Below are 27,316 nucleotides of genomic sequence, written 5' to 3'. Positions count from 1 at the left end.
AATCAGCATGAGACAATGTAGCTGCACTAACCAATTAGCACAGAGCACTCCTTCTTCTCTGCCCCCCAAACCTGCCCCTAGCACTAAAAAATAAAAACTACAGGTAGCACGTGCACTTACAAAAACTACTGAAGGATGCCTGAGCGCACTCTGCGATAGTGCTGTCTAACCTGCGGCAAGCATGCTTTCCACATCTTAATAAAAGGATCCCAATCTGCTGAAGAGCAAAAGGCAGTATAGCAGCTCTGAATCAGTCCCAACTGGAGCCCCGTTTTGCAGAAAGCTTCAACAGGGGAGGGCACTCATGCAAAAAAGAAAACCAGCATTAGGTGCCAGCTGATAAAAGTGCTTTTACTATTTCTGGATAATTTGAAACTCTGAGTAGTGAAGAGTTTTTTTAGATGATAACAGGATGTCTTGTGACCTGGACAAATGTATTCAGACAACCTTCCTTAAAGAAAAAAAAAAACTAAGGAAAACGGAAAACCTGTCTTTAATAGAAGACTGTATTGTGGAGGGAAATGAGCAGGAAGGCACAAAGAAATAAGTAGAATACGATGCAACAATCAAACTCAGATTACTGAGGGGCCCTTTTACTAAAGGGTGTCCCGTGGCAACCCGGAACTACCGCCGGCCCAACGCAGGTACCGGTGGCAGTTCCACCCCCAGTGTGCACCATGTCCGGCGCTAGTGGAAATATTGTAAAAATATTTCCACAGGGGATTACCCGCCAGTAATCGGGCAGTGTTGCAATGGGTGGCAGTAAGTGCTCCCCCCAGAAATGGCCGTGCAGCCAGTGCGAACTTACCACATGGCCATTTCATGTGTGGCTAATTTTACCTACTGCAGTAAAAGGGGCCCTGGTGCACAGTAAAAACGGCCACTGCTGCTAGCACAGGGCCTCTTTTGCCACAGCTTTGTAAAAGGTTCCCTGAGAGAATAGATAGCAACAGGGCTTATTTTGAGGGGGTACTTGGGGGTACTGAGCAGTGGTGTAGCCAAGGGTGGGCCCGGGTGGGTCCAGGCCCATCCACTTAGGGCTCAGGCCCACCCAGTAGCATCATACCTATGATGTGGCTGGCAGGGATCCCCAAGCCCCACTAGCCGAAAACTTCCAACAACTGTCCTGCCTGCATACCTTTTAAGTAGCAGATTTTAACCTGCAGTGAGCAGCGACTGATACATACTGCTGCACCGGCCCCAAAGCCTTCCCTCTGATGTATTCCCACCTATGTGGAAACAGGAGGTTGCATCAGAGGGAAGGCTGTGGGGCCAACATGAGCAGTGTGTATTAGCTGCTGCTCACTGCTGGTGAAAATCTGCTATTAACAAGGTATGCAGGGGAGGGGGATATTTGAGAGACCATATGGCATGCAGGTGAGCAAGGGAGAGACCAAATCACTTGTTGGACAAGGTAGAGTTCTTCTGCCCACCCATCTTGGGCCCAAGCCCACCCAAAATTGGGTGTCTGGATACGCCCCTGGTACTGAGTACCGGCACCTTTTCCATTGTCTGCTAAAATTGACCCATGGCCCAAAGTTGTAATGAAAGAGCTCAGGCCCTACACACCAGTTCTGCCTTGTCATAGATTCTGTGACTGGTTGCAGGGGGCCTGGCTATTCTGGGGTGGGTCCTTCAGTGATCACCCCACCCCTCAAGGGTGGCCTGGTATTTGACTACCAGCACCTTTTTCGCTAGAAAAAAACACGCTGGATAGCAAAGATGGTACAGCAGGCAGACTGATCTGAAAGTACTTTATCATCATGGAATGAGATACAATCTATCCTTCAAGTTGCAAATCCTATTTCCTCCAGAGACCTGCATTTTACAATATAAAAGTTCTTGTAAACTGCGATTACCCAACAATTTGGTTCAAAGCGGGGTACAGATAAGAAGCTAGTACAATACTTGGAATAGCAATATAAAAAGCTTGAAGGATTTGAAAACTAAATTTATCAACATTTAGAAACCCATTTAAAGTAAGTATGTCTTCAGTTTCCTTCTAAAGTGCATGTAATTAATTTCTTTCCTAATTTCTATTGGAAGTAAGTTCTAACAACTAGCAGCATGGTAAGAGATCAATTATGAAATTAGTACCTGTTTTTACAGGAGGCATTATCCAAAGGAATAAATTCCAATAATGCCGTCATATATGCTGGAGCCAGGTCACAAAAAGGTCTGAAGTCAAATGAGCATATTTTTTGTTTCATACTAGTGCATTCTGTTTTGCATTTTGCTCACTAAATTTAGCTTTTATTCAATTAAACAATTTCCAATCTGCTCTATCCTCAATTCTAGACAGAGTACAAAATCATACATTGTTATTAGGATTTATTTACTGCCTTTTTGAAGACATTCACTCAATTCCACCCAATTATCTCCGCTCCTGAAGGAACCCTCCTTCCATGACAAGCACTGCATTGCGCATGCATCTTTGGCTCTGGTGAGCAATATTCATCGCAAGAGCGGGTGGGCGCACTCATCCATCATGTAGCCGCTGTGGCATCTCCTGCTCTGACAGTTGGCAGCGAAGTGCCAAGGTGGAAAGCGGCAATGATTTGGACCTATCAAATAGCCAGCGAGAGTGGAGCAGAGCAGATCTGAAATCGGAGGTGGAAAGGAGAGGGACAATGTTTTGGGTCAGCACTGAGGCGGGACGACCCGGAGAGGTGAATGCCGGGTAAGCCTATGATCTTGCCGAACCATAGACTCTTGACCCAAAGCGGGCTTACAGGCACATTTTGGACATGAATCACTGTGTCCCTCGTGGCCCCTGGATCGCCATAAGGATCACTATCCTCTGAAAGTCTGGATCACAAAACAATCTTCCACCCAAGTGTACATGCAGGGATATGCTTAGGCTGTTTTTCAAGATGTGTACACCGCTGCTAAAGAAGGTGCACACAAAGTAAGTACTCTTTTTCTATCCATTTGATAATCCCAACATTGCCACAGTGACAGTGAAACTCTGACACATTGGTAACTGTACCATTTGAATGACGTCATCTTATAGTGTCTTAACTGTATCGTTTGAATGACGCTACCTTATAGAGTCTTAACTCGAACAACTTGTATGTACAAAAGCACAATGCAACAACACAAACAAGTCAATACCATCAATATAACTTACGATAATTAAAGATGTTTGGATAACGATATGCAATTATGATGACTAAAAATGACATAGAATTTCTTATTGAAATTTAAAGCAGACTGTCAGTTAAGTTCAGTGAATAACCACTGCCTGTTCGCCATCATTTCCAGCGCTGCAAAAATGTATTTATTTTAGTAACGCCAGAGTATACCCGGCGGTAATCAGGCAGTGCCGCACACTACCTGCTTACCACCACCTCAATGGGTGCTTTACTTGCCACATGGCCATTTCCTGTAGAAAAGCAAGACTTCCCTTACCAACTGTGGTAAAAGGGGGCCTCGCTGCGCATATAAAACATACGCCGATGCCAGCACCGGGCCCCCTTTTGTCGTAGCTTGGTAAAAGGGGCCTTAAGTGTCTTTAAGACCATAATATGCAGTCAACCGGGGGGGGGGGGGGGGGAGGGAGGGAGGAAAGGAGGCAGATGTACAACATCAGTATTTGTGTGGGTAATCCCTTAAGTGGCCTGGGTAAATCTTTTTAATATCAACGTTGAAGTTTTGTTAGAGCACAGAAAGGATTCTAGTAGACGTAGCATTACTCTATGAGTGATAGCATGGGCATGACAAACAGCTAGATATTTGTGGATGTAAGTACATACATGCCAAAGAATTAAATAATAAGCTTTCAGCTAAAAAATATTCTTTTTACATTTTCAGACATGAATCATTTGAATGATGCATCACGCAGAAACCCATCATACTTAAAGTTACCAGGTTAGTAGATGCTTCCGTATTAGACAGTTATTGGCTTTTGCTGAGACTTTAGATTAACTGTTTTCTATATTTTGAGTGTGAGATACGATATGACAGGATTTGGAATTGTGCACAAAACAAATTCCAAGTAATGTGCTCCTTCAAAAAGCCTAACCCAGCTCTTAGGAAATACTAAAAATATAAAATCATTTTCTCTTATAATGGATGGTCCAAAAAATTAGAGACATAGTATTTTTTTATTAATGAGGAAAAAATCAGTCAGTTAATATTTAGTCAGTGGCAGTGAGGATTTTTCTAAACATTGACTGCTGCTAGCTAAAACAGACATGGATATTCAATGCTGAGCCACTGACCAGCACTGAATAGTCAGGTCTCAGGCGTCACTTGGATGTTATGCAGGTACCTCCAATATCTAGTGCCATACCTGTATACCTAACTGGGTAAAGTTAGGACTGCCTTTTCTGTAGTCCAGCTTGTCTGGTTAGGTATGCATATTACCTACGCCCACATGACTCCAAGCTCTGCCCTGACTCTGCCCCCTAGACTGCCTTGGAATTCTCCAGATTGTGCCTGGGTGGTCAGAGCCGATATTCAGCAGCACTGCTCATTAAGTGCTGCCAATTATCATCAGCCAACCATATCAGTGTGGTTTACTTGGACAGGAGTCTCTTCTGCCTGCATATACCATGTTAAATATCTACCCTCAGATTCATTACTGGTATTAAAGTGGAATCAGCTGTTAGTTCTTCAAATAAGGCTGGATTAACACTATTTCGGGCCCTCTGCAAACATATTTGTGGGCCCCTCTACCATGGACCCCCATTTATATCTTTTCTCACTTTCACTGTCCCTCCATGTCTATAGTTGCACCCTAAATGGCTTGCACCAGCGCTGCCCCCCCCCCCCAACCACCTGTCCCGCTTTGCCATGGTTATAGTTTATAGTTTATTTAGATTTGCTATACCACCCTGCCTAACTAGCAATGAGAGGATGGTAGTTTAGGAGCAATTTTTCCACCTCTCCATATCTGTGTCCTTTGTATGGTGCTGGACTTCTGCAGCCCACATTTTCAGGGGGAAACTCTATACAAGACTGTCTCCACCAGAGACACAGAAACAAACACACACACACACACACACTCTTAATTCTTCAGACCAACACACAGGTACGTACATGCATTCTCACTCTTCAGACACATTATTATAATTATTTATTAGGATTTATTTACTGCCTTTTTGAAGGCATTCACTCAAGGCAGTGTACAATAAGAATAAATCAAACATTTGCAATTACAGCAGTAAAAATATTCAAATAACAATACAAAATATGGCATAGTATACTACTTATAATGTCAACACAATATGCAATAGAACATTTTAATTGACAGTGTAGGGTATAAGATGGAACATTTAGATAGGTAAGAGATTAAGAGGAGTTAGAAAATAAGGTGACTAATTTATACACAAATGAGCACACATATGCACTGTCTTGCCCTTCAGTCATGAACACATGCTTATACGTGCACTCTTGACCTTCTGTCTCACACATTCTTCAGACATATAAACATCCACATGCATGCCACTCTACAGGTACACACATGGATATGCATGCACTCTTACCAGTGCATTTTTTCTATCGAAAAAGGTGCCGGTACTCAAATGCCAGGCCACCCTTCAGGGCTGGGGTGATCACTGAGGGAGCCACCCCACAATAGCCAGGTTCCCTGCAACCAGTCACAGAATCTATGACAAGGCTGAATTGGTGTGTACATCCTGATCTCTTTCATTAAAACCTGGGGACTATAGGTCAATTTTAGCAGACAGTGGAAAAGGTGCCAGTACTCAGTAACCCCCCCCCCCCCCCCCCCCCCACAATAAAAGCCCTGACTCTTACACACATGGATATGCATGCACTGTCACTTTTTAGACAGACACACACACATATTCACATACTCCCTCTTCTGGTGCTGTACTGCTCTTGCTATTAATGTGCTCTTTCAGTGCTCCCTCCCGTTCCCCAACCAGCTCTGCCCACCACTGTGTAACCTTCCTGTATTTGCTGCCAGTTCTTATTCTCAATCATCAGCAACAGATCTCCCATTCCTCTTACATTCCGACCGTTTCTCAACAACTCCTTCTCATCCTGAGGATATTCACTGGTTCCAGTAGCTGTCTCCTATGCCCCTGAAGAACTCACTCTACCCACAACACATACAGCCTGCTCTTTCTTCCTGTGACTACAGCAACCTTCCCATTGGTTGGACCCAGAACGCCAAGTCACCTGTACTGAGCTGCTGTTTTGAAAGGTCATCTCTCACTCAAAATCAGGAATCTTTTGAGGAACATGGGAGACAAGCAGCTTCAACGTGCAAGATTAACAGGCAGAAAATGTCAGTTGTGAGATCTGAAGTTGTTCAGAGTCACAGTCCTGGCAGTGAGGTATTTCAGAGGGAGTGAAGTTGGGGTGAGGCATAGGCAAAACAGGGTGATACATGATCTGGCTTGGGAGGTGGGGTCAAGATATTCCACTTAAAAATTGTTCCCCTTCGTGTCTCTGTGAATTTTACCACTGTACCTGCACTGGAAGGGGATACACTCTGAAAAATATCTGGAAGCTTTAGCTATTCTTCTGTCTTGGATGCTGCTAATTTACATATGTATAGAATCCTGAAAAAATCCAGACAGTTAGCAATCTTAGCCTCTTGAGTCCTCCTCCTGACCACATCTGACAGCCCCCTCCACCACATGCTTTTGGGCCTTTGGCATATGCCTATTTTTTTAATGCCTTAATCATGCCCTGTCTTCAAAGGATCAACTTTCCTTCTTTCTTAAATTGGTTATCCTTTATTTTTGTAATCTACTGAATTTCCTTTTTTGTTTTAGGACTGTATTTTATTTCTTCCACAAAAGCCATTCTTATCCAATAAACAGGCTTTACTTGTGTTGATATAATGATGTCTGCAGGGGCTTTTGATGTATATAGGATTCTGATCATGAGAGTATGTAAACATAGCATTGATATCTCAGAAACAAAAATATAAGCCAGAATGAAAACAAATTAACTACAAATTGAGCCAAGAAGAAATATTTTCTTGGAACTGCTGTTTAAAAGTGATTTGTAACATTCATTAACTGGTAAGTTATGATCTGACTAAAAGCAAAGCACTGATTTTTGCAAAAGTAATTTAAATAAAAAGGTTATTGTCTAGGAACTGGAAAGATATAATTTTTTTTTTTACTTTTTTTTTCAACTAGTTTATTAAACTTTTTTAAAGAACAAACAAGGGGAAATAGAACATTGACATAGGTGAAAAAAATGGGAAAGAGGAAGGGGAAGACGTATTAATACAGTGTGCGTAAACATACAAAGAAAAGATAATCAATGAAATTAAAACTTCTTGAAAGCAAAGTGGACCATGTAGTCATTTAAGGAGATTGTAAGTATTGTTGCAATGGTTTCCAAATTATCCTTTTAGAAAGAATTGTATATTGCTTCTCAGCCAGAGAGAATTCCAATTTTTGATACTGTAAGACAGAAGTCCACCAGAAGTGTAAGTTAAGCAAATGCGCCGATTTACAGTTGAGTAGAATGTGCTTTTGAGCTAGTTTAAATTAGATATCCAGCAATTTTGCTTGAGAAGTTGTGAGATTGATCTGCTGAGCGCACGATTTATAGATTATTATCGAAGAAGATAGCACACAGTCTAGCAGTAGGATTTTCTGAATTGTGAGCCAGATCGATTGCCAAAAGTTATTTATGAGTTCACATTCAAATAATATATGTAGTAAAGTTCCTGTTTTTTGAGAGCAGTGCCAACACTTGTCGGAGGGAAGAAGGTGAGCTCTTGCTAATTTGCGAGGCGTCCAGTCAACCCTGTGATATAAAAAGAACATAGATTGAAGAACTGAAGCCGAAGACAAAGGTTTCATGACCTTCAACCAAAAAAATGTGTCCATTGAGTTGTATCAAGAGATTGTCCAGTATCTGTTTGCCAGATTTCCTGTAGCACTACATTAAAGTTGAAGGTTGATTTAGCAAACGTTTTGTAGATTTTTGATGCGGCATGACCTTCTATAAGCAGAGATTGAGCAGTGTCGAACAGAGAAGGTTGTTGAGAGGACAGTTGTTTAAATCCAGAGGAAGCAGCAATACAATGAGTCAACTGTAGCCATTTGAAGTATGCAGAAGTAGGCAAGGCAAATGTTTCCATCAGCTCAGCAAAGGATTGAAGAGACTTAGCTTCGAGAATTATATCTGGAAAAAGTCCATAGTCCCTTATCAATCCATTCTTTCCAAAAGAAAGGAAGTCTGTTGATTTTAACAAGTGGATTATACCATAATGAGATATGGAGAGATGTTGAAAAAGGCACAGTAAGTAGCTTATCAAATTCAAGGAGTGATTTAACAGTAGTGAAAAATACAGGATCAGTCATCTGAGAAGGTAAAAAAGAAGAGGACAACAACGAAAAAGAAAAATGGATGTACCATAATTTCTTCAAATAATAACCAGGTTGGTTTATAATCAGTTTTCTGAAAGAACCAGTTACATCCTTGCTGTGAGATAAAGGATTTATGATAGTTAAGAAAGTCTGGGAAAAGGAAGCCTCCAGAGTCTTTAGTTCCTTTGAGCTTCCTAATAGCAATTCTGGGAGACTTATTTTTCCACAAAAAAGTGATCAATAATTTGTCAAATTGAGAGTAAAAAGGAGACGGGAAGATTATGGGGAGCATACTCAGAATGTAGTTAATTTTAGGAGAAATTATCATTTTGATGGTTTCCAAACGACCCCACCAGGATAGAGAGAGTGGATGCCAGGAGTGAAATAGCAACTTGAGAAAATGTAAAATTGATTCAGCGTTAAATTGAATTGTATCATTCAGAGAGGGATACAAGTCTATTCCTAAATACTTAAGTTTTGGGTTAGCCCAAACCAAACCAAGAGAGTTTGCAATATCAGAATGAGCATAAGAGTTTAGTGGGAGGAGTTCTGTCTTTTGTTGATTTATTTTGTAACCTGAAAAGCATGAAAGAGTATTAATGACTCTAAACAGTTCAGGAATTGATTCATATGGATCAGAGAGGTATACTAAGACATCATCCGCATAAACTGATCTTTATTACCTTTAAATACCCAGAAATCTGTTATTTTACCAGTGAGGCCTGAGGTTCGGTGAGAGTAGGTGGAAGAAATACTTGAGCTGAAGAATAAAATTCATTTGGCGACCTGAGAGACATGGCACAGCACTAGATGAACTGAAACACCTATTAAGAGAGGTTCTGGTGTTGGGATTCCATGATTCCAATGCTGATCTTACGATTCAATGTGATGCTAGTCAGCTTGGTCTAGGGGCATGCCTCTTGCAAAAAGAAAAAAAAAATTCATATATGGATCCTGAGAATGGACAAAGATAGAGAAAACTATGCCCAAAGAAAGAGCTTCTAGCCATAATTTATGCAATAGAGATTTATCACACTTATGCCTATGCTAGACAGTGACTGTCCCAACTGATCACAAGCCATTGGTCTTCATCTTCATCAGCTGTGCCTAAACAACTACAGTGAATGATACTTTGACTTCAGACATTCACCAACTACTTAAATAAATTTTCAATACTTCACGACTCCCAATAGGGATTTCGGTCTAACCACAGCACTGAAACAATACTAGTTACTCTCCTGACTAAATTTAAACAAGCTATTGCGACTGGCAATAACATACTTCTCCTACAATTTGACATGTCCAGTGCTTTCGACATGGTTGATCATGGAATATTACTACACATCCTAGAATACTTCGGAGTGGGAGGTAACGTTCTTAATTGGTTTAAAGGCTTCCTGACCACAAGATCATACCAAGTGATATCTAACTCGACTATATCAGCCACATGGATACCTGAATGTGGAGTCCCTCAAGGATCTCCCTTCACGCCGACCCTCTTCAACCTAATGATGACACCCTTGGCCAGGTTATTATCTAATCAAAACCTCAATCCATACATATACCCCAATGACGTAATGTCCCGTTCAAACAGGACTTAAAGGAAATCACCAACGACATCAACCAAAGTTTCCATATCATGGATTCATGGGCGGACGCATTTCAGCTGAAACTTAATGCAGAAAAAACACAATGTCTTGTACTCACCTCACAACATAACACAAGCAAATTCACCACCATAAACACACCAAACTTGTCCCTTCCCGTTTCAGACACCCTGAAAATTCTTGGAGTTACCATTGATCAAAATCTCACACTTGAAAGTCATGTGAAAAATACAACCAAGAAGATGTTCCACTCAATGTGGAAACTTAAAAGAGTAAGGCCTTTCTTCCCAAGAACCATCTTTCGCAACCTGGTACAGTCAATGGTGCTGAGTCACCTAGATTACTGCAATGCACTCTACGCTGGTTGTAAAGAGCAAATCATCAAGAAACTTCAAACTGCCCAGAATACTGCAGCCAGACTCATATTTGGAAAAACAAAATATGAAAGTGCTAAACCCCTAAGGGAAAAGTTACACTGGCTTCCACTTAAAGAACGTATCGTGTTCAAAGTATGCTCTTTAGTTCATAAAATCATTCACGGAGATGCCCCAGCCTACATGTTAGACCTAGTAGACTTCCCACCCAGTAATGCTAAAAGATCATCTCGCACATTCCTTAATCTTCACTTCCCCAGCTGTAAAGGTCTGAAATACAAACTAAAGCATGCGTCAAGCTTTTCTTACCTAAGCACGCAGTTATGGAACGCACTGCCGCTTAACCTAAAAACTATCTATGAACTACTTAACTTTCGTTAATCTTTGAAGACCCACCTCTTCAACAAGGCATACCACAATGATCAATAATTGTAAATGTAACACATCTCCATTTTTACCTATATTCGGAACTGTTTTCTTCTGATATTTGTCTGTTTAATTTTATTATGTCATCCATGTTCTCTATGTAACACCAATTGTTATCTTCCAATCTGGAATGGAGAATGCCATAACGGTACATTGTAAGCCACATTGAGCCTGCAAATAGGTGGGAAACTGTGGGATACAAATGCAACAAACAAATAAATAAATAAATAAATATTCTTTTGAACTGCAATACATACCAGGAAATGGGGAGGTCATTGCTAACATGCTAAGCTGGGCTTTTTACACTGCTGGCCCAATGCAGATCATGGTCAGAGCATTTCATAAAAGAGTTGGCCTTAGTAATAGATGAGGCATCTCATCCAGAGATAGCACTGGTGGCTGTGCCTCAAATGATAGATAATATTTGGTGAGCTGGAGAAAGTGATGAGATCTGCCAGGATGTGAAACAACAATCTAGAGAGGATGGCCCGGTACTGATGAGATGCTGCTGCCTCAGATTAAACATTTTCACACTTTTGCGATGAATTGACTATTGAACAGGGCCTGATTTAAAAAGGACAATGCCTCTATGTTTTGGTCAGAGCCAAACAAAAGATGTTTTGTTTTATTTCTATTTATTACCTTTAAATACCCAGAAATTTGTTATTTTATCAGTGAGGACTGAGGTTCGGCGAGAGTAGGTGGAGGGACATTCCTTTGATGTGGGTGACTTCTCATATTAAATATTTGGGTATCCGCATTCCTCAGGATTTGACACAACTTTATGACTGTAATATCACACCACTGTTGGAGACAACTAAGATGAAATTACATCTCTGGCATTCTTATCCTCTTCTAGGTAAGATAGCGCTCTGTAATGTGATCCTGCTCCCACAGTGGCTGCACTTATTTGAGATGCTGCCATTCATGTTGACTGTTTCCACTGATAGGAGTTTGACAAAGTTATTGAACAGCAAACGGGCACGCCTTCCTTTGGCACATGTGACCCTACCTAGAGATAAGGGAGGCTTGGGACGTCTTAGCATTAAAAGTTTTGCCATTGTGTGCAGCATGCCACTTAACCTTCCATTGCCCCGGGTACAAAATAACTACCTGTATATAATATGTAATTCACTTTGATTGTAACCACAGAAAGGTAGTATATCAAATCCCTCCCCTTTCCCTTTTTCCATTATTCATAATTTTGTAATTTCATAATACTGATCCCTATTTGTTTCCTTATTATTACTGTAGGTCATTGAGCACAACACTGAATTTACTATAATAACATGCTGTTCATTAAATCCAGAAGTAGTTCAGGAGTTTTCTCCCATCTGTGCAATAAAGCACAGGAGGCAATGAAATAGTGAACTTATACGTGGAAATCACCCTTCACGTGTAAGTGCTGATTTTAGAACTAGTGTTTATTCCTAGGATAAGCAGCATAACATTAGTTTTACTCTTTTGGTATATTGCCAGGTACTTGTGACCTGGTTGGCCACTGTTGGAAACAGGATACTGGACCTGATAGACCTTTGGTCTGTCCCAGTATGGCAATGCTTATGTTCTTAGTACAATTTGTACGTGACAGCACCCTGATGCACATTCGTAGCAGGAGGTAAGCTGGCAGCGTGTTTGGAGTGCCTTTTCTGATAACATACTGTAGATGGGCTGTGCAAGTTGAAAGCATCGATATTGAACACTGGCATTTTACACCTGCTCTAAATTATAACAAACAACCGTAAACTTGTCTTTTTTTGAGCTGGTTTTGTTGACGTAGATTTGCTTACAGTTGGTGTAACCTGATTGTCACTCTCTATTATCCCTGTTTCTCTATCTCCGTTTATCTGTTTCATCTGTCTCTCTGTCTCCTTTCCTTCCCCCTTTAATTTGCTGATATGTTTGTCTACTGTAGCTGGGTGCTGTACGAATGGGAGTCTGTGGCACTGGTGATGGGCACTGGATGAGATGATGATGGGTTCTGAGATTTTGTTTTTCACCAGTGATTTAAATGATTGGTGTCTCTGGGCATTCATGCTCAGGAGGCCGAGGCCACAGAGGAGGCTATTTTTATGTTCTTATGAGATTCCCAAGCTCCTGTTATGATGCCTACAATCTGTCAGAGTGAGGAATACATGACAAATTTGAGAGTGGCCAGATGAACTGGAAATGGCTTCTAGGTAAGCAAACTCTCCCACCCCCAAAACACATGCATAATACACTTCATCATTGTCCTTTTTCTCCACAGAAGTCTCTTGCTCAGCTCATTAAGCACATGGCAAGCACCAGGGAGTTCCAGTCACTCAGAGCAGCCTACCGACTCAACAGTGCCTGACTGTTTTGATTCTTTCCTTTTTTTCCATACAGGTAACAGAGACTTTCTGATGGACCCCCCCCCCCCCCCCCATTCTAAGACCCCAGAGAGAGGCTGAGAAATGAGACAATAGTGTCCACTGCCAGACATGTGCAATCATCAAAAGGATCTTTGACCTGCTCAAAAGCTGCTTCAAGTGCCTGGACAAACTTTGGCAGGGCTGTATTGATCTATGTGCAGGTGTTACAGCTACACACAATGCAAGGAAGGGAGGGGCAAACTTGCACCCCATCCACTGTCTTCCCTGCTTGGCCACAGTGCAGTGGCTAAGACAGGAGTGCTAGGGGGTATGTCACACACGGCACAGCAAGGGGCACATTTCCAGCTCAGGGTACTTCTGGAGAAGATCTCCTATACAGCCACCCTAAGACTGTGACATTTTCATGTCCTGCTGCATGCTACATAATTTGGCCTTCATGCTCAAGAACCCTCCTCCTGAGAGTGGTGCGGCAGAGGAGGCCAAGAGTGGAGACACAGGAACTTGGGGATGGACCAATAGAAAACCTCCATGAGCAAGACTTGGCTCTGAGAAATTAGTGCTTGTGAGAAAATGCTATTTCTCATTTATAGCACTTTTGCTGTTATACAAAATTTGCAGGTGTGCCCACACCAAGACACTGCTAACACATACTCTCCTCTCCTTCAACACCTTGCACAATGCCATACAGGCATCTGGAAAGAGGTACTATTCTCTCAGAGGGGTCCACTGATTCCTCATCCAGCTGCCTGGCCCAGCAAGCAGCTCCATATCCTTGAACAGCTGCATTCAGTTGGTATAAGGCTACTGTTGAGTGTGTTGACACTTCATATGTAGAGGTATCAGTCTCCTGCCTATTAATGAAAGCTCCAAGAATTCCACCAGCTATTAGAGATGTGGCGAGGAAGGGGAGAGATGCAAACGAGTAAATAGGATGGCCTGTTTCCTAGCTGTTCAACATCACCTCAGTGTACAAGATGACTTTGTGTTGAAGAAGCTGCAAACTGTATGAAGGGGCCCCTTTCAAGTGTGTAAGGGGATTTGATATACTGCCTTTCTGAACCATACGTTATAGTGTACCTTGCCTGATGTCAGCTGTACTCTGTACCTTATCTATATGTGCAATAGCACTATCATGCCAGGTACCTCACCTGATCAAACAAATAAATCTGCACAATTAATCTAATTTCCAGCATTGTCTTTTTCTTTATCATTGTACTTCCCCATTGTTCTGTTGCAACTGGTAGAAAACTTTACAACTTCCAGGAGTAATGATTTTCTTCCAAATTGCTCTAAGAAAATTCTTAAGTTCATATTCAATGAAATTTGGAGTGTTCTTTTAGTTTGTTTATTTTTGTTTTGATTTGATTTTGGTGGGGAGGAGAGAAGGTCATACTTCAGTCTAGCCCTAAGGGTAATTGGATTGGAAAAAATTAGGAATGTGCACAGGCAAAATATCTGGAGTTCTTTTTTTTTTTAATTTTTGAAAATTTCTTGTGTGTTTTTTGGTTTGTTTCACACATTTGGTTTAAAAAAATTAGCTTCTGATAGAATTTGATAATGTATGCAAGCCATCTTTGGAGCCCTTATACTAAAGTGTGTTAAATTTTGCAGTTACCATGGCTTAAAATAGGAAATTACCATGTGGTAGCTGAAACTAATAGGAGTGTTCTCAGCATTTTGCTCCACGGGTCCCATGATAAAATGCCAAGTAATGGTACCTGCTTGCAGTTAATGCAGGAGCACTTACTCCCAGATTCTATTTAGCATGCAACCACGCTTAAATCTAGGTGTATTCTATAACTACACACATAGATTAATTGTTTTAACAAGCTAAGTATTGTTATCAGCTCTTAACAAGCAATAATGAGCACTAATTGGCAAAAGTAGAATTTATGCTCATACATTGCTAAGCGTATTCTGTAATGTACTGCGCCTAAATTCTAATCCATGTAAGTAAAAAGGGGCATTCGTACAGGCATGGAAATGGGCATTTTGTTGGCATTCCAAAATCTATGTGCATTGTTATAAATATGGGCCAGTGCGTGTAAATGTACATGCAGGGATTTACACTTGTTTTTGCTGGTGTAAATGGATGCGCATAGATTTAGTCGCATGAACTATGCCTACGCGTATTCTAAATACCGCATGTAGATTTACATGCGGTATTTAGAATACACTTAGACGTGATTGCCTAACACGTGTTAATTATAGGCACCATATATAGAATTGGGCCCTTAACACTTCCTGTTTAAAAGGCAGTTAGTGGGTTCATGCTAACTGCAGAAGTGCCAATTAATACATAGTATTTGCTCCACACAATAACACAAAAAATGTTTAACACATGGTTTACCGTGCATTAACTTCTAAAAGATCCCAAACCCATTGACACAATTGTGTGCTAGCAATTACTGCATGATAAACCACACGTTAAGAACCGGATTCCGTAAATGGCAACCAAAGTTAGGCACCAGGAAAATCTGTGCTCAGCACTATTCTCTAAAGAGTGGTCCAGGCTGAGCACACTTTATAGGATAGCACTTTGGGCCTTATTCTGTAAAAGTTATGCTCCTAAATCTACACTCCTAAATTTATGAGCATAATTTATGTTCTTTAAATATTTTTATTTTTTAACTTTTACAAAAAAATATAACAAAGTACCCAAATGGATAATTTCTCCAGTACAAACACAAAATTGCAAAATGATGTTACAGTAGTTTGTCACCCCCTTCCCTCCCCCCCAAAGTTAAGCAATACCCTCTAGTATCTCAGCTACGTTAACAACACAGAAGAGCCGGGACCAGAAGACCATTGCATATAAGGGCATGAGCATAATTTATGCTCCTAAATGTATGCTAAACATATGAGCGTAATAAGCCCTAAATTAGTAGTATAAATTTAGGAGCATAGATTCCGCTCATAAATTTAAGGTGCATAAACTTTCAAGAATAAGGCCCTTAGGGGGTCTTTTACAAAGATGCGGTAGTGTTTTTACTGCGTGGTAATGATTAGTGTGCACTAAATACTAGAGACGTCCATAGGAATATATGGTCATCTCTAGCATTTAGCGTGTGCTGATAACACTAGCATGCCTTTGTAAAAGGACCCCTTAGTGCGTATTCTGGTGCCGAAATTTGGGTGCAAGTACTTACACCAACTGAAACCTGGTGTAAATCCCGGCATGCAACTTGGGTGCATAGCCCTCAAATTCTATAACATTATATGCAATTCTTTAGAACACCCCTGGCCCGCCCATGCCCCTCCCATAGCCATGCCCCCCCTTAGGTGGTAAGTGAGAGCATTTGGGCATGGATCTTTATAGAATTGTGTGCAGCCAGATCCTTGTGCAAATCCACATTAGAGCCAATTAACATCAATAATTCATTGTTAACAGCCATTTATTGATTGTTAATGGCTCGTTAACTAATTTATTTGCACGCGGATCTCAGGATCACATGCAATTCTGGGCACCATTTGTAGAATCTGAGGACAAGTACTTAATGCCCTTTAGTAAAAGAGCCCCTTAATTTGTAGGTTAATATCCATTAAATCAATTTTATGTGTACTAAATTTTAAGACACGCTAATGAGCCAAATGTCTGCAAATGAATGTTTAATCCTAGAGGGAGAAAAAAAAACTTGATCAATCTGTCATTCAAGGGAACTACTTGTTAATCAGGTATCATCTTGCTCCCTGGAATTAGTTTACTGCTTCATACCGTACTCCAGAACCTACTGCTGATGAGTGATATCAATGGACTAGCAAGAAAAGCAAAAATTATACACTTTAAAAAAACCCCATTAAATATCTCTTTTTCTCCTTCCTCTCTTTCTATTGCTGTTTGATTTGTTATGCTGCTGTAAAGGTAAGAATGACAAATATCAAATCTGTCATAAAGTTACAAAGGATAAATGTATGTGAGCCCTTTTGTCCTTATTAGGAAATATAATGTAAATTCTCACTTTTTGGATTAAATCCAAACTATTGCAACTATCCCATGGTAGCAGTGACATTTAGAGGGTAAATTATCAATGCGGGCTACCATTAAGACAGTTTATTTATAACTAGGTTATTTGTAATTAGGTCTCATTGCATAAAATAGGTCCTGTGCTAAAATAGCATGAGTTAGTGGTAAAATAACACGTCTTAACAGTAGCCCACGTCGATAACTCCCCTCCCCCTTAGTGTGAGGGGTTTCAGTCTCTAGTAACCAGAGCTGATATTGTGATGTCGTAATGCCTCATTCCACCAATGCCTGATGTCACAATGGCTTGATTTTTCTATACTTTACTCACTTTTACTACATATAGCAGGATTTTGATTTCTAGAGACCATTTTTTTCTTTAATTAAAGGACAAAGTTATCAACATGGGCTACCATTAAGACAGTTTATTTTACTGTTAACCCCTGTTATTAGTAACTAGGACCCATTGTATAAAATGGGACTTGTGCTATAATAGCAAGAGTTAGTAGTAAAATAACACATCTTAACCGTAGCTCACATTGAACCCCCCCCCCCCCCCCCCCAACACATACACACACACTTGAGGGTAATTCTATAACAGGGCATCTATCAAAGGTACTGGTTATATTGCCTATTTTTATCCTATTCGGCAGAGAAAAGTAGGTGCCTACTTTTCTTTATAGAACACTAGCACAAGTGGTTGAAAATACTACTAACTAACATTCTAAAGCGCTACTAGGGTTACGCAGTGCTGTACAATTTAAACATAGAAGGACAGTCCCCTGCTCAAAGAGCTTACAATCTAAAAGACAAGAGAAATCTAAAGACAAGTGTACAATCTAGAGGACGAGTTAATCTGATAGGGTGGATAGATTGGGGCATTCTATATTTCTCAAGTGGTTAGGTGCCGAAGGCAGCATTAAAGAGGTGAGTTTTAAGCAGAGATTTGAAGATGGGTAGGGAGGGGGCAAGGCGTATGGGTAAAGGAAGATTGTTCCAGGCATAGGGTGAGGCAAGGCAGAATGAGCGGAGCCTGGAGTTGGCAGTGGTGGAGAAGGGTACTGAGAGAAGGGCTTTGTCCTGTGAGCGGAGGTTACGGGCGGGAACATAGGGGGAGATGAGGGTGGAGAGGTAGTGAGGAGCCGCAGAAAATGTGACTATATTTAAGGTGCAATCACTTCCACGAACACTATTGTTGGTGTAAATGCCTGTGCCTAGTTGTGTTCTAAAACACATATAGATGATAGTATTTTACAATTTATTCATGTACTTGTGTGCTCTGCCCATACTGTGCCCAAATGTCACCCATATGCATGCCTGCTGATGAAGTATGTGCCATTAAATCATGGTGCATGCTTTTCCTCTAGTCAGATTTCTATAAGAGCTCATTTATGAATGTACAGAGCTATTTACATGCACCACAGGTATCGGAATGGGGGGGACTACCTAGGCTCTGGCACTATGAATATATTTCTGTCACACACTAGATCCCTGCCCCATGGGCTGGCATCCCTCACTTCCCATCTTTTCCCTCTCTCTCTCCCACAGCCCATTATCTCTCATTCTCCCTCCACCCCTCCCCCCAGTCTGGCATCTCTCATTCTCCCTCACCCCACTCCCACAGCCTTCCAAACTTGCGTTTGGCCAATAGTTGTAAAGACTGCCCCACCCCTCTCCCCGATATTTAAAAGCATTTAACTGGCCAGTTAAATGGCCCTTAGCCAGCTATCTGGCAATATTCAGCGGGGAGATAGGCAGATATCTCCTGCTGAATATTCCCAGTTAGTGGCTAGGAGATAACCAGCTATATCAAGCGAATATCTTTGGCTAGTTTCAACTTAACCAGTAAGTGCTGAATATCGGCTTCGCTGGTTAAATTGAAACCAGTCAAAATTAAACCGGATATTCAACACCGGTTACCAGAAACAGCCTGGTGCTGAATATCCGGGCTCAGCTCTGACCATAGGAAACTGCCTGGCTATCTCCTGCAGTCTGAATATCAGCCCCTACTTGTCTGCAGTTACACTAGAGTTTTCTCTCTGCTTTGTCCTGCCTCCTCTGATGCAACTTCCTGGTTCTGGAGGGGCAGAACACAGCAGAGAAAAGCCCAAGTCTGGCTAGAGACAGTGTCTTTAGTGCTGCTGCTTCTGGCCACAAAAGCAAGTTTAAAGAGCCACCTGCTGGGGGGGGGGGGGGGGGGGGGTGGAGAGAGAAAAAGAATGCCTGGACCAATGGGGGAAATAGGAAGGGAGAGATGCTGGACCCATGGGGAAAGAGTAAAGGAGGGAGGGAAGAGAGAGGGGCATTTGTTGAGCTCACAGAGAGGAGACAGGAGGGAAGGAAGAGAGAGGAAGAGAGTCTGACCTCGGAGAGGGACAGGAGTGAAGGAAAAGAGAGGATAAATGTTGGCTCAGGGAAGGAAGGAGGGAAAAAAGAGAAATGGAGATATGCTGACCCCAAGAGAGGTGGTACAGGAGGAAGGGAAGAATGAGGAGAGAAACTGGACATGGGGAGGGATAGAAACACAGAGGAGCAGTGCTGGACACGTGTGGGGTGGGATAAGGACAGATAAGGGTGCTGCTGTCATCAAATTTAGACATTCTATGATCACATTTGGAATTGTTATCAGTAACAAAATAAGATCAAACTAAAGGGCCTATTTATTAAGATGTATTCTGTTTTTAACACAGCTTTTAACATGCACTAACAGCATCATACCAAAATTAACACAGCATGTTAATTTTTAGCACATGCTAATTGCCACATTAAATAACTTGTTTTAAGCATTAGAAACATATGCAAATGGTGGTATTCTGGTCATTTATGCGTGGAAGTGACCAGATGCACATAAATGAGCTTTCACAGAATACAAACTAGCAGAAAAGTACATGCCATGTTTTGATGGTGCATAATTTGCTGTTAGGTGTGCATGGGCATAGTTTGGGTGGCAGATGGATGAAACATATATATATACACACGATAACATCGAATACTATAATTTACATGCATTCAGGCTAGCATCTAGGCATAGGGCTGGTATCAGTGATTGAGCCTGAAATGCAAGCCTATTTTCTGCCATGCACTAGTATTTTGGAAACAGTAGGCACCTACTTTTCTCTTTATTACCCTCTTATCCTAGGTGCCTTGTTATGGGAACCTTTTTGTTGGGGGCATGGTATGAGTGTGGAATGGGTGAGGTCTGAACCTTGCCATTAACGCAGACAATATTATTGCACTTTAACTACTAAACTAGCTTTCACCTCCTGAGCAGTAATTAATTGCTTTCACATTATCCCCATGACGATAACTCCTAGTAGCAATCACTGCTCTGCATTAACTGCACGGCTGTCATCCCCAAAGTGCTGGCAACACCCTCTAAAGTTCTTGTACCTAAAAGACCTTAGCTGTTAATGCACATTAGCATTTACACATGTGTTATGTGCAGAAATGTTTAGACTATTAGCATGTATGCATGTAGATGTGTAAATACTAGTATGCTACCAAAGCACTGTTCTGTAACAACGTGGTGTAGCTTGCATAGGCACAAGTGCAAAGGGGGGGAGGGGGAACATAGAAGCAGAGCCTATGTAGGACATAGGCAGGGTTCCCACTGATGCACGTAACTTGAGCAATACGGTACTGCAAGTTAACGTTCATGAGTACTTAAGACACCTAAATTTTGGGCCAGTAAATCCAGGTTATGTTAGTATTCTATACAGGAACATAGGCACCTATGTTCCTTTATAGAATAAGCTTGTAAGAGGGGGATTAGGTCTAAGGAACATGCATAGTATAAACCGGGGGGGGGGGGGTGGGGGGGGGAATAAAAATAAAAAATATTGAGGATCTGCGTCATTTGTGAAGTACTACTGATGCACTGATGTCAAGTTATTGGTTAACCATTCTAAGTTTCCTGGTTTGTACACATTGTATTTCCAATAAAAATTATTTGAACATAGAATAAGCTTGTAAGTCTAGGTGTCCCATTATAGAATTGGCTCTACATGTATAAACTTAGTGCAGGTTAATAATCAAGCCTTTTAAATTTGGATTTGCAACACAGTATGTGATAATAACTATTATGTGAGGAATAAAAAATGTTCCCCCTAATATTCAGTTGGTGTCGTGCTGTACAGTGACTGCCTGACCAGCACTCAGCCCAGATATTCAATGTTGGCCCTTACCGGTGACCAGCATTGAATATCTGCTTTCACATTTGACCGTGGCAACTTAACTGGTTAAGTTGATATTTAGCACTAACCGGTTAAGTGCTTAATCCAATTTCTATATATCGCATCTAGCATTCGCACTGAAATCCAAGCAGATTCTATAACAGTGTATGTAACTTACTCGGCTTAACAAGCCAATCAACATTATTAACAGCACTTAACAAACAATAATGAGCACTAATTGACAATAATTAGAATTTATGCGCACAAATCGCTAAGCGTATTCTGTAATGAAGAACGCCTAAATTTTAATGCATGCAGGTGAAAAGGGGAGTGATTACGGGTGGGGAAATGGGCGTTTCATGAGCATTCTAAAATTTTCGCACATAGTTATAGAATATGGCTCAGTGTGTGTAAATCTACGCGCTGGGATTTACGCCATGTTTTCATTGGTGTAAATGGACACGCATATTCTATATACCATGCCTAAGTCTAGATGCCGCTTATAGAATATGATTAGGTGGAAATGTTTTCTGTGCGGATTTTTAGGCGCCATATATAGAATCTCCCCCTTAGCGATTAAAGCTAGGCCTGCTATTTAAGTGCTTATTTTAACTGCTAAACGTAGCTGGTTTAACGCTGAATATCTGCACCTAACTGGCTATGTCAAATGATACAACCGGTTAGCAGCTAGTGTTATCTCATGCTGAATATCAACAGTTAGGCGCTAAAATGCTATTTAACTGGCCAGGAGCCATTCCTGACCTGTTAAATAGTTTTGAGTATTGGTCTGTATGTCTCCAGTTTCTTTCTTAGTGTTTCTGGAAATAATGATTCCTTCATACAGTGAAATTGGTATCTATGCATTGTAAGATAGTCTAATGGCAGCTCTCTACAATTGTATTGTAATTTTTAATCCTTCAAACTCTCTTGTGCAGTTTGCTATGTATCTGTGTAAATTAAAAAGCATATTTGAGGCAGAATAACCATCAGTGTTATTTGCCATCCCAAACAAACTTTTCCTCTGCATTTTGGATGATGTGCAGAACATTTTCGAAAAGGGGGTAAAACGCACAAAAGAATGGGTGCAGCTATAGAATTGATTTTCTGAAATTGTTTTCCCCACAAGGCTTGAGCTTCTAGCCACGTGAGTGTTATCACTGACGTTTACTGACATTTAACATTATGCACCTAAGCTATGGTACATCACAGCAAAAAGTAGAGCTATGTTTAATCCATTTTTTGCCTCTGCATGAGATTTCTCTGTTCCTGAGTGCTATGAGTCTTTTCTGTATGTTTTATTGATGTTTCTGTGTTTTTGTGTCTAGTGTGTGTAGGTTTTTGTGTGTGTGCATTAGAAAAACTGTGTTTTGTGTATTCTCTTAGATGTGAGTATCAATAAAGTTCAAAATAGAAAATGTTTGCTCTGGTGTTCCACTTCATGTTCGTACATTGAAGTAAAAGAGGCTGGCTTCAGATCATGTCTTCACCACTTTCCAGTGATAAACTGGACTATCCTTCCCTACTCTTGCCTGTGTCTCAAACTCTCCAAGACCTGGCTGCATTGCTCAGGTGTGAGCTTAAGCATCAGTGGGGCTTTCTAGCCCAACTAGGCCTCTTCTGACTTGTAAGTGTGGGCCAACACCTACCAGGAAACATTTTTTTTGTTCCGCTGCTCTTCAAGACAGCATGTTTTCATGTGTCTAAAGCTGGAGATGATATGAGAACGAGTAATCGTCTATAAGTATACCACATTTATTATCTTAAAATGTTGCATACAAGTTGCATCTGTACAAACGATTTGTTGAGTGTATTTGCAACATTGAAAATCTATACAGAAAAATATCTAAAAATAATGTTGGTTTATTTACTGAAAATCATGCATGTCATTCTTCTACTAGTGTTCAGTAACTATCTCTTTCATAAACCACAGCCTGGGCTGAAAAGACGAACACAAAATTACACTGTCAGTCCTTTTTCAGTAATCTCTTCCAGTCTTTAGACATATAGGTTTAAGTGTGTATATTTTGACAGAAAACCCTTTGTAAGTAGGGCTCCTGTTGTTGTTGTAGTAATTGATGTTGTGTTTCTGAAAAGTTATCATGTTAGCCAGCTTCCTGTTGCAGTGTGCCGCATGAATCAGCAAGAAACAGGAATGTGGATGGCCATAGAGTAGCAATGGTGTTAAGAGCTGAGCTGGACCTAGGTGCACAGTATAAAGAGGTGAGACCACAAGATGGATGGGAAATTCTGCCACTACATTTGCCATCTAAAGCAAGCTAATTCTAAATCTGTACTTTATTTACATGGACATGCCTAGGATTATTGAATCCACCATGTAACATTGGCTGGCAACATTTTTTTTCAACTTTGCTGCATGTGACATTCCACATGCTCCAGCTGAGGTTTTGTATTCTAATTGGATGTCATCTTCCTTTGCCATGGGAAAGTCCTATTTTGTTGGATCAGTAGTCCAAGGATTTCAATGTGTATCTCCTTGCTACAGGCTTGGCCACCACACCAGATCCATGTCATAAATCACGCTTAACACGTTCTTTTGGAAGTGAAGGGTGCCGTACATTTGCAGGCTCCCCCTTGCAAGATGCCTTAACCGCTTTGGAAACTTCATTCCAACTTTAATGCCACCCTGGGCCATACCAAGTACCACAGGACATCAAAATTACCCGGTGAGTTCACTCATCAGGTATGTGCCTTCTTATTGGGATCTGACTTTTTGAGAAGTTGGGACAGATAAGATTTTACTGGGGAAAATTGAAAGGAAGGAGATCCAAAGAGTTGAATTGGTTCAGCTACTGAAAATCTAAGTGTATGCATGTTTGTGTGTATGTGTATATCTATTTTAGCACAGCAAACATGTTTTTAAAGCTAGTGTAGTCTTTATATTGTCCGCTGCATCACTGCATAACAAGGACATTGATCTCATCTTCATAGGTTCATGCCAATTCTTTGTCCTCGGTGACCACATAGCTTCATACATTTTCCACCTTTTTGGTAGTACAGTACCTTTCATTCTATGGGCTATCTCCTTGCTACAGGCTTGGACCCTATACCAGAAGTACGCTGTCGCACATTATGATGCAGTCCATAGGAACCCAAGGGCATCTTACATTTGCAACTCTAACAACAAGGCCTGTATTTCAACCCACACCACTCAAGCATCCACCTAGAATCAAACCAACTCATAAATCCAAGCGAGTTCATACTTCATTCCGCCGGACAACACAATTGCCGGGTGAGTCCATTCATCATTGGATGTCTGCTTCGTGAGAATTTGCTGGGTAAAGTGATGCTTTATCTGGTGGCATTTGCTATGTTACTAACACATTGGAAATGGCTTCTTGAACTTGGTCTGTATTCCAGTGAGTTACAAACAAAATAGGCACGAGTCTCCCTTCTTCCCAAGCTTTTGATCACCCAGTGATTCCAAGATGTCAGCATGGGTAAGAAACATACACTTTTTTTTGTATACTAATATATTTTTATATATTAATGAAATATAGAGTAGGATATTGTTGTATGACTATTAGCTTAGCTAAAAAGAATAAGGGAGTCATTTTAAAAGGCATTTTCATGAGTAAAACAGTGCTTTACACACAGAAATAGCTGTTTAGTTTTCATGGATTACACCCATGTCTAAATGAATGCAAATACAAATCGCATACACATAAGTTTATCTGACCTCAGAGGAGGCATTCCCAGGGTGTGGGTGAGTTGGGGGTCATAATTATGTGCATACTTTAAAAAATATGTGCATAAAACAAACTTGGAAATGCATGCATGCATGCCAAGAGCATAAAAGGTGCATGCAATTTCCTTGGCTAACTTTTAAAGAGACAGTGTGCACATGCTTTCCTGGTATAACTTCTGTGCATTCCTGTCATGTAGGGATCATGTGAGCATGAAGGTTTGCAGGTGTCAATCACTGTCAATATGAACACAATTTTAATTCCCAAGGACACTGGTCTTACAAAATTCACAAAACCTCTGCAGATTCTACACCTTGTTCAGTTATGACAAACATTTACCTTAACATTTGCAAGTTCTTTTGAGTCTTAGATTATTCAACACATTTGGATGAGGGTGTCAAACTTTGCTAGTTCTGTCTCACCATTCCTGAAGATAGCTTCACTTGATATGTCCCTGCCTTCATCAAGGAAGCCATCCATTCTATGAAATCTCTAGTCCAAGGACTTCACTATTTATCTCCTTGCTACAGGCTTGTAATCCATACCAGAACTACATGGTGGAGATCTAATGCACAACTCGTGCACTTGGCACTTGCTCCCATTCCCAGAAAACACCACACTGAAGCATCTTAAAGAAAGTTGGATTTATTTTTGGCCGCAGCCAGGAACGTTTAGCTTACAATTCAAACACAACATTACGTCATAACATAATATCGTTACACACACTACTACATATTATCATCTGTTAATAATTGGGTACACAGTTTTGGACCTCACAAATGCTTAGTATGCCCCCAGGTTGCCGCACAAGCAGCCTGTGGGTTCCCTGTGCCAATTACCCGCACCCGTATAATCCTGGTGCATCACCGCTTAAGGATGCCCCGCCCTAATATCAAAAAGCCTGCTTACACCTGGCCGTCTGGGGTTTCCGAGGGCGGTTCACTTTTCTTCCTTCCTTTATTCTCTTTCCTCCCTCCCTCCCCCCTTTCCTGCCTTAACCCTTTGTCTGCCTGGTTCCCCTCCCTTTTCCCTGGGCCCTCCTCTCCCCACCCCTTCCCCCCTCCCACCCTCCCTAAAGTCGCAGGCCATCGGCCTGGTTGTGCCCAGCCTCCCTTTAGGAGGTGGCTGGGTTCTTTCCTTGAGATCTAAAGGGCAGAGTACAGCAATGGGTTCTATATTCAGGATGATTTATCTTCATCTTAAGGTTCCCTACGAACCTGCCTCAGATTCCACAGTAGCTCATGATGCATTCTGGTAGACAGTATACATGGCGGTGAGTTCGTTCATCAAAGCTGAACCACACTGAAGAAAGGTGGGATAACCCTAGAGGATTAATACTAGCATGCGCGTAATGATCATGATTTTCCAGGCACTACTAAAAAAGCCATTCTTGTCTGGAGCTCCAGAATCCTAACATTTGTGGGCACCTGTAAGTGGCTCTACAATTTACTTCTGGGCATAGCTGGGAGAGGGGCACAAAGCCAGCAATTCTATAACTGGGCACCCTCTTTTTTATTTTTTTTATTTGTTACATTTATATCCCACATTTCCCACATATTTGCAGGCTCAATGTGGCTTACATAGTACCGGAGAGGCATTTGCAGACTCCGGTGTGAACAAATACAAAGTGATGTTGTGGTAAGATAAAGTTCATGTAGCACAGCCACATTAGGGAATCGTGGGCAACGGAAGAGTTATGTCCATTATGTGCTTTAGTTTTGTTGTGTTGCAGAGATCAGGTATTTAAGTTGGATCGGTAGGGTATGCCTTTTAAACAGGTTAATTTTTTAGTGATTTCCGGAAGTTTAGGTGGTTGTACGTCATTTTCAAGGCTTTTGGTAGTGCATTCCACAGTTGCATGCTTATGTTGGAAAAAACTGGATGCGTAAGTTGATTTGTATTTAAGTCCTTGCAGCGTGGGTAGTGCAGATTTAGGAATGTACGTGTTGATTCGGATGTGTTCTAGTGGTAAGTCGATCAAGTCTGTCATGTATCCCGGGCTTTGCCGTAGATGATTTGTGAACCAGGGTGCAGATTTGAAAGCAATATGTTCTTTGATTGGGAGCCAGTGTAGCTTTTCGCGGAGGGGTTTTGCACTGTCAAATCGCGTTTTTCCAAATATAAGCCTAGCTGCCGTGTTTTGTGCAGTCTGAAGTTCTTTAAGGTTTGTTCTTTGCAATCCCACATAAATTCCATTGCAGTAGTCAACGTGGCTTAGTACCATTGATTGTATCAGGTTGTGAAATGTTTCCCCTCGGGAAGAATTGTTTCACACGTTTGAGTTTCCACATTGAGGGAACATTTTCTTTGTTGTGGATGCCACTTGGCTCTCTAGCATTAGATTATGGTCCATCGTAACGCCGAGGATTTCAGGCTGTCTAAGATAGGAAGGGTGTAGTCTAGGGTGTT

General features: G+C 41.2%; 1 protein-coding gene across 1 annotated transcript in view; it reads left to right on the top strand.

The window, feature by feature from the left end:
- PDE1C (phosphodiesterase 1C) overlaps positions 1–27,316 on the top strand; it is a 981,038-nt gene that overhangs the window by 918,703 nt on the left and 35,019 nt on the right. Inside the window, 1 exon segment of the mRNA XM_030204349.1 lies at positions 3,814–3,870. Coding sequence (XP_030060209.1) covers positions 3,814–3,870 — 57 coding nt within the window.

This window comes from Microcaecilia unicolor, chromosome 1, assembly GCF_901765095.1.
Source record: "Microcaecilia unicolor chromosome 1, aMicUni1.1, whole genome shotgun sequence".
Classification (NCBI taxonomy): domain Eukaryota; kingdom Metazoa; phylum Chordata; class Amphibia; order Gymnophiona; family Siphonopidae; genus Microcaecilia; species Microcaecilia unicolor.
This window is presented reverse-complemented; position numbering and strand designations above follow the sequence as displayed.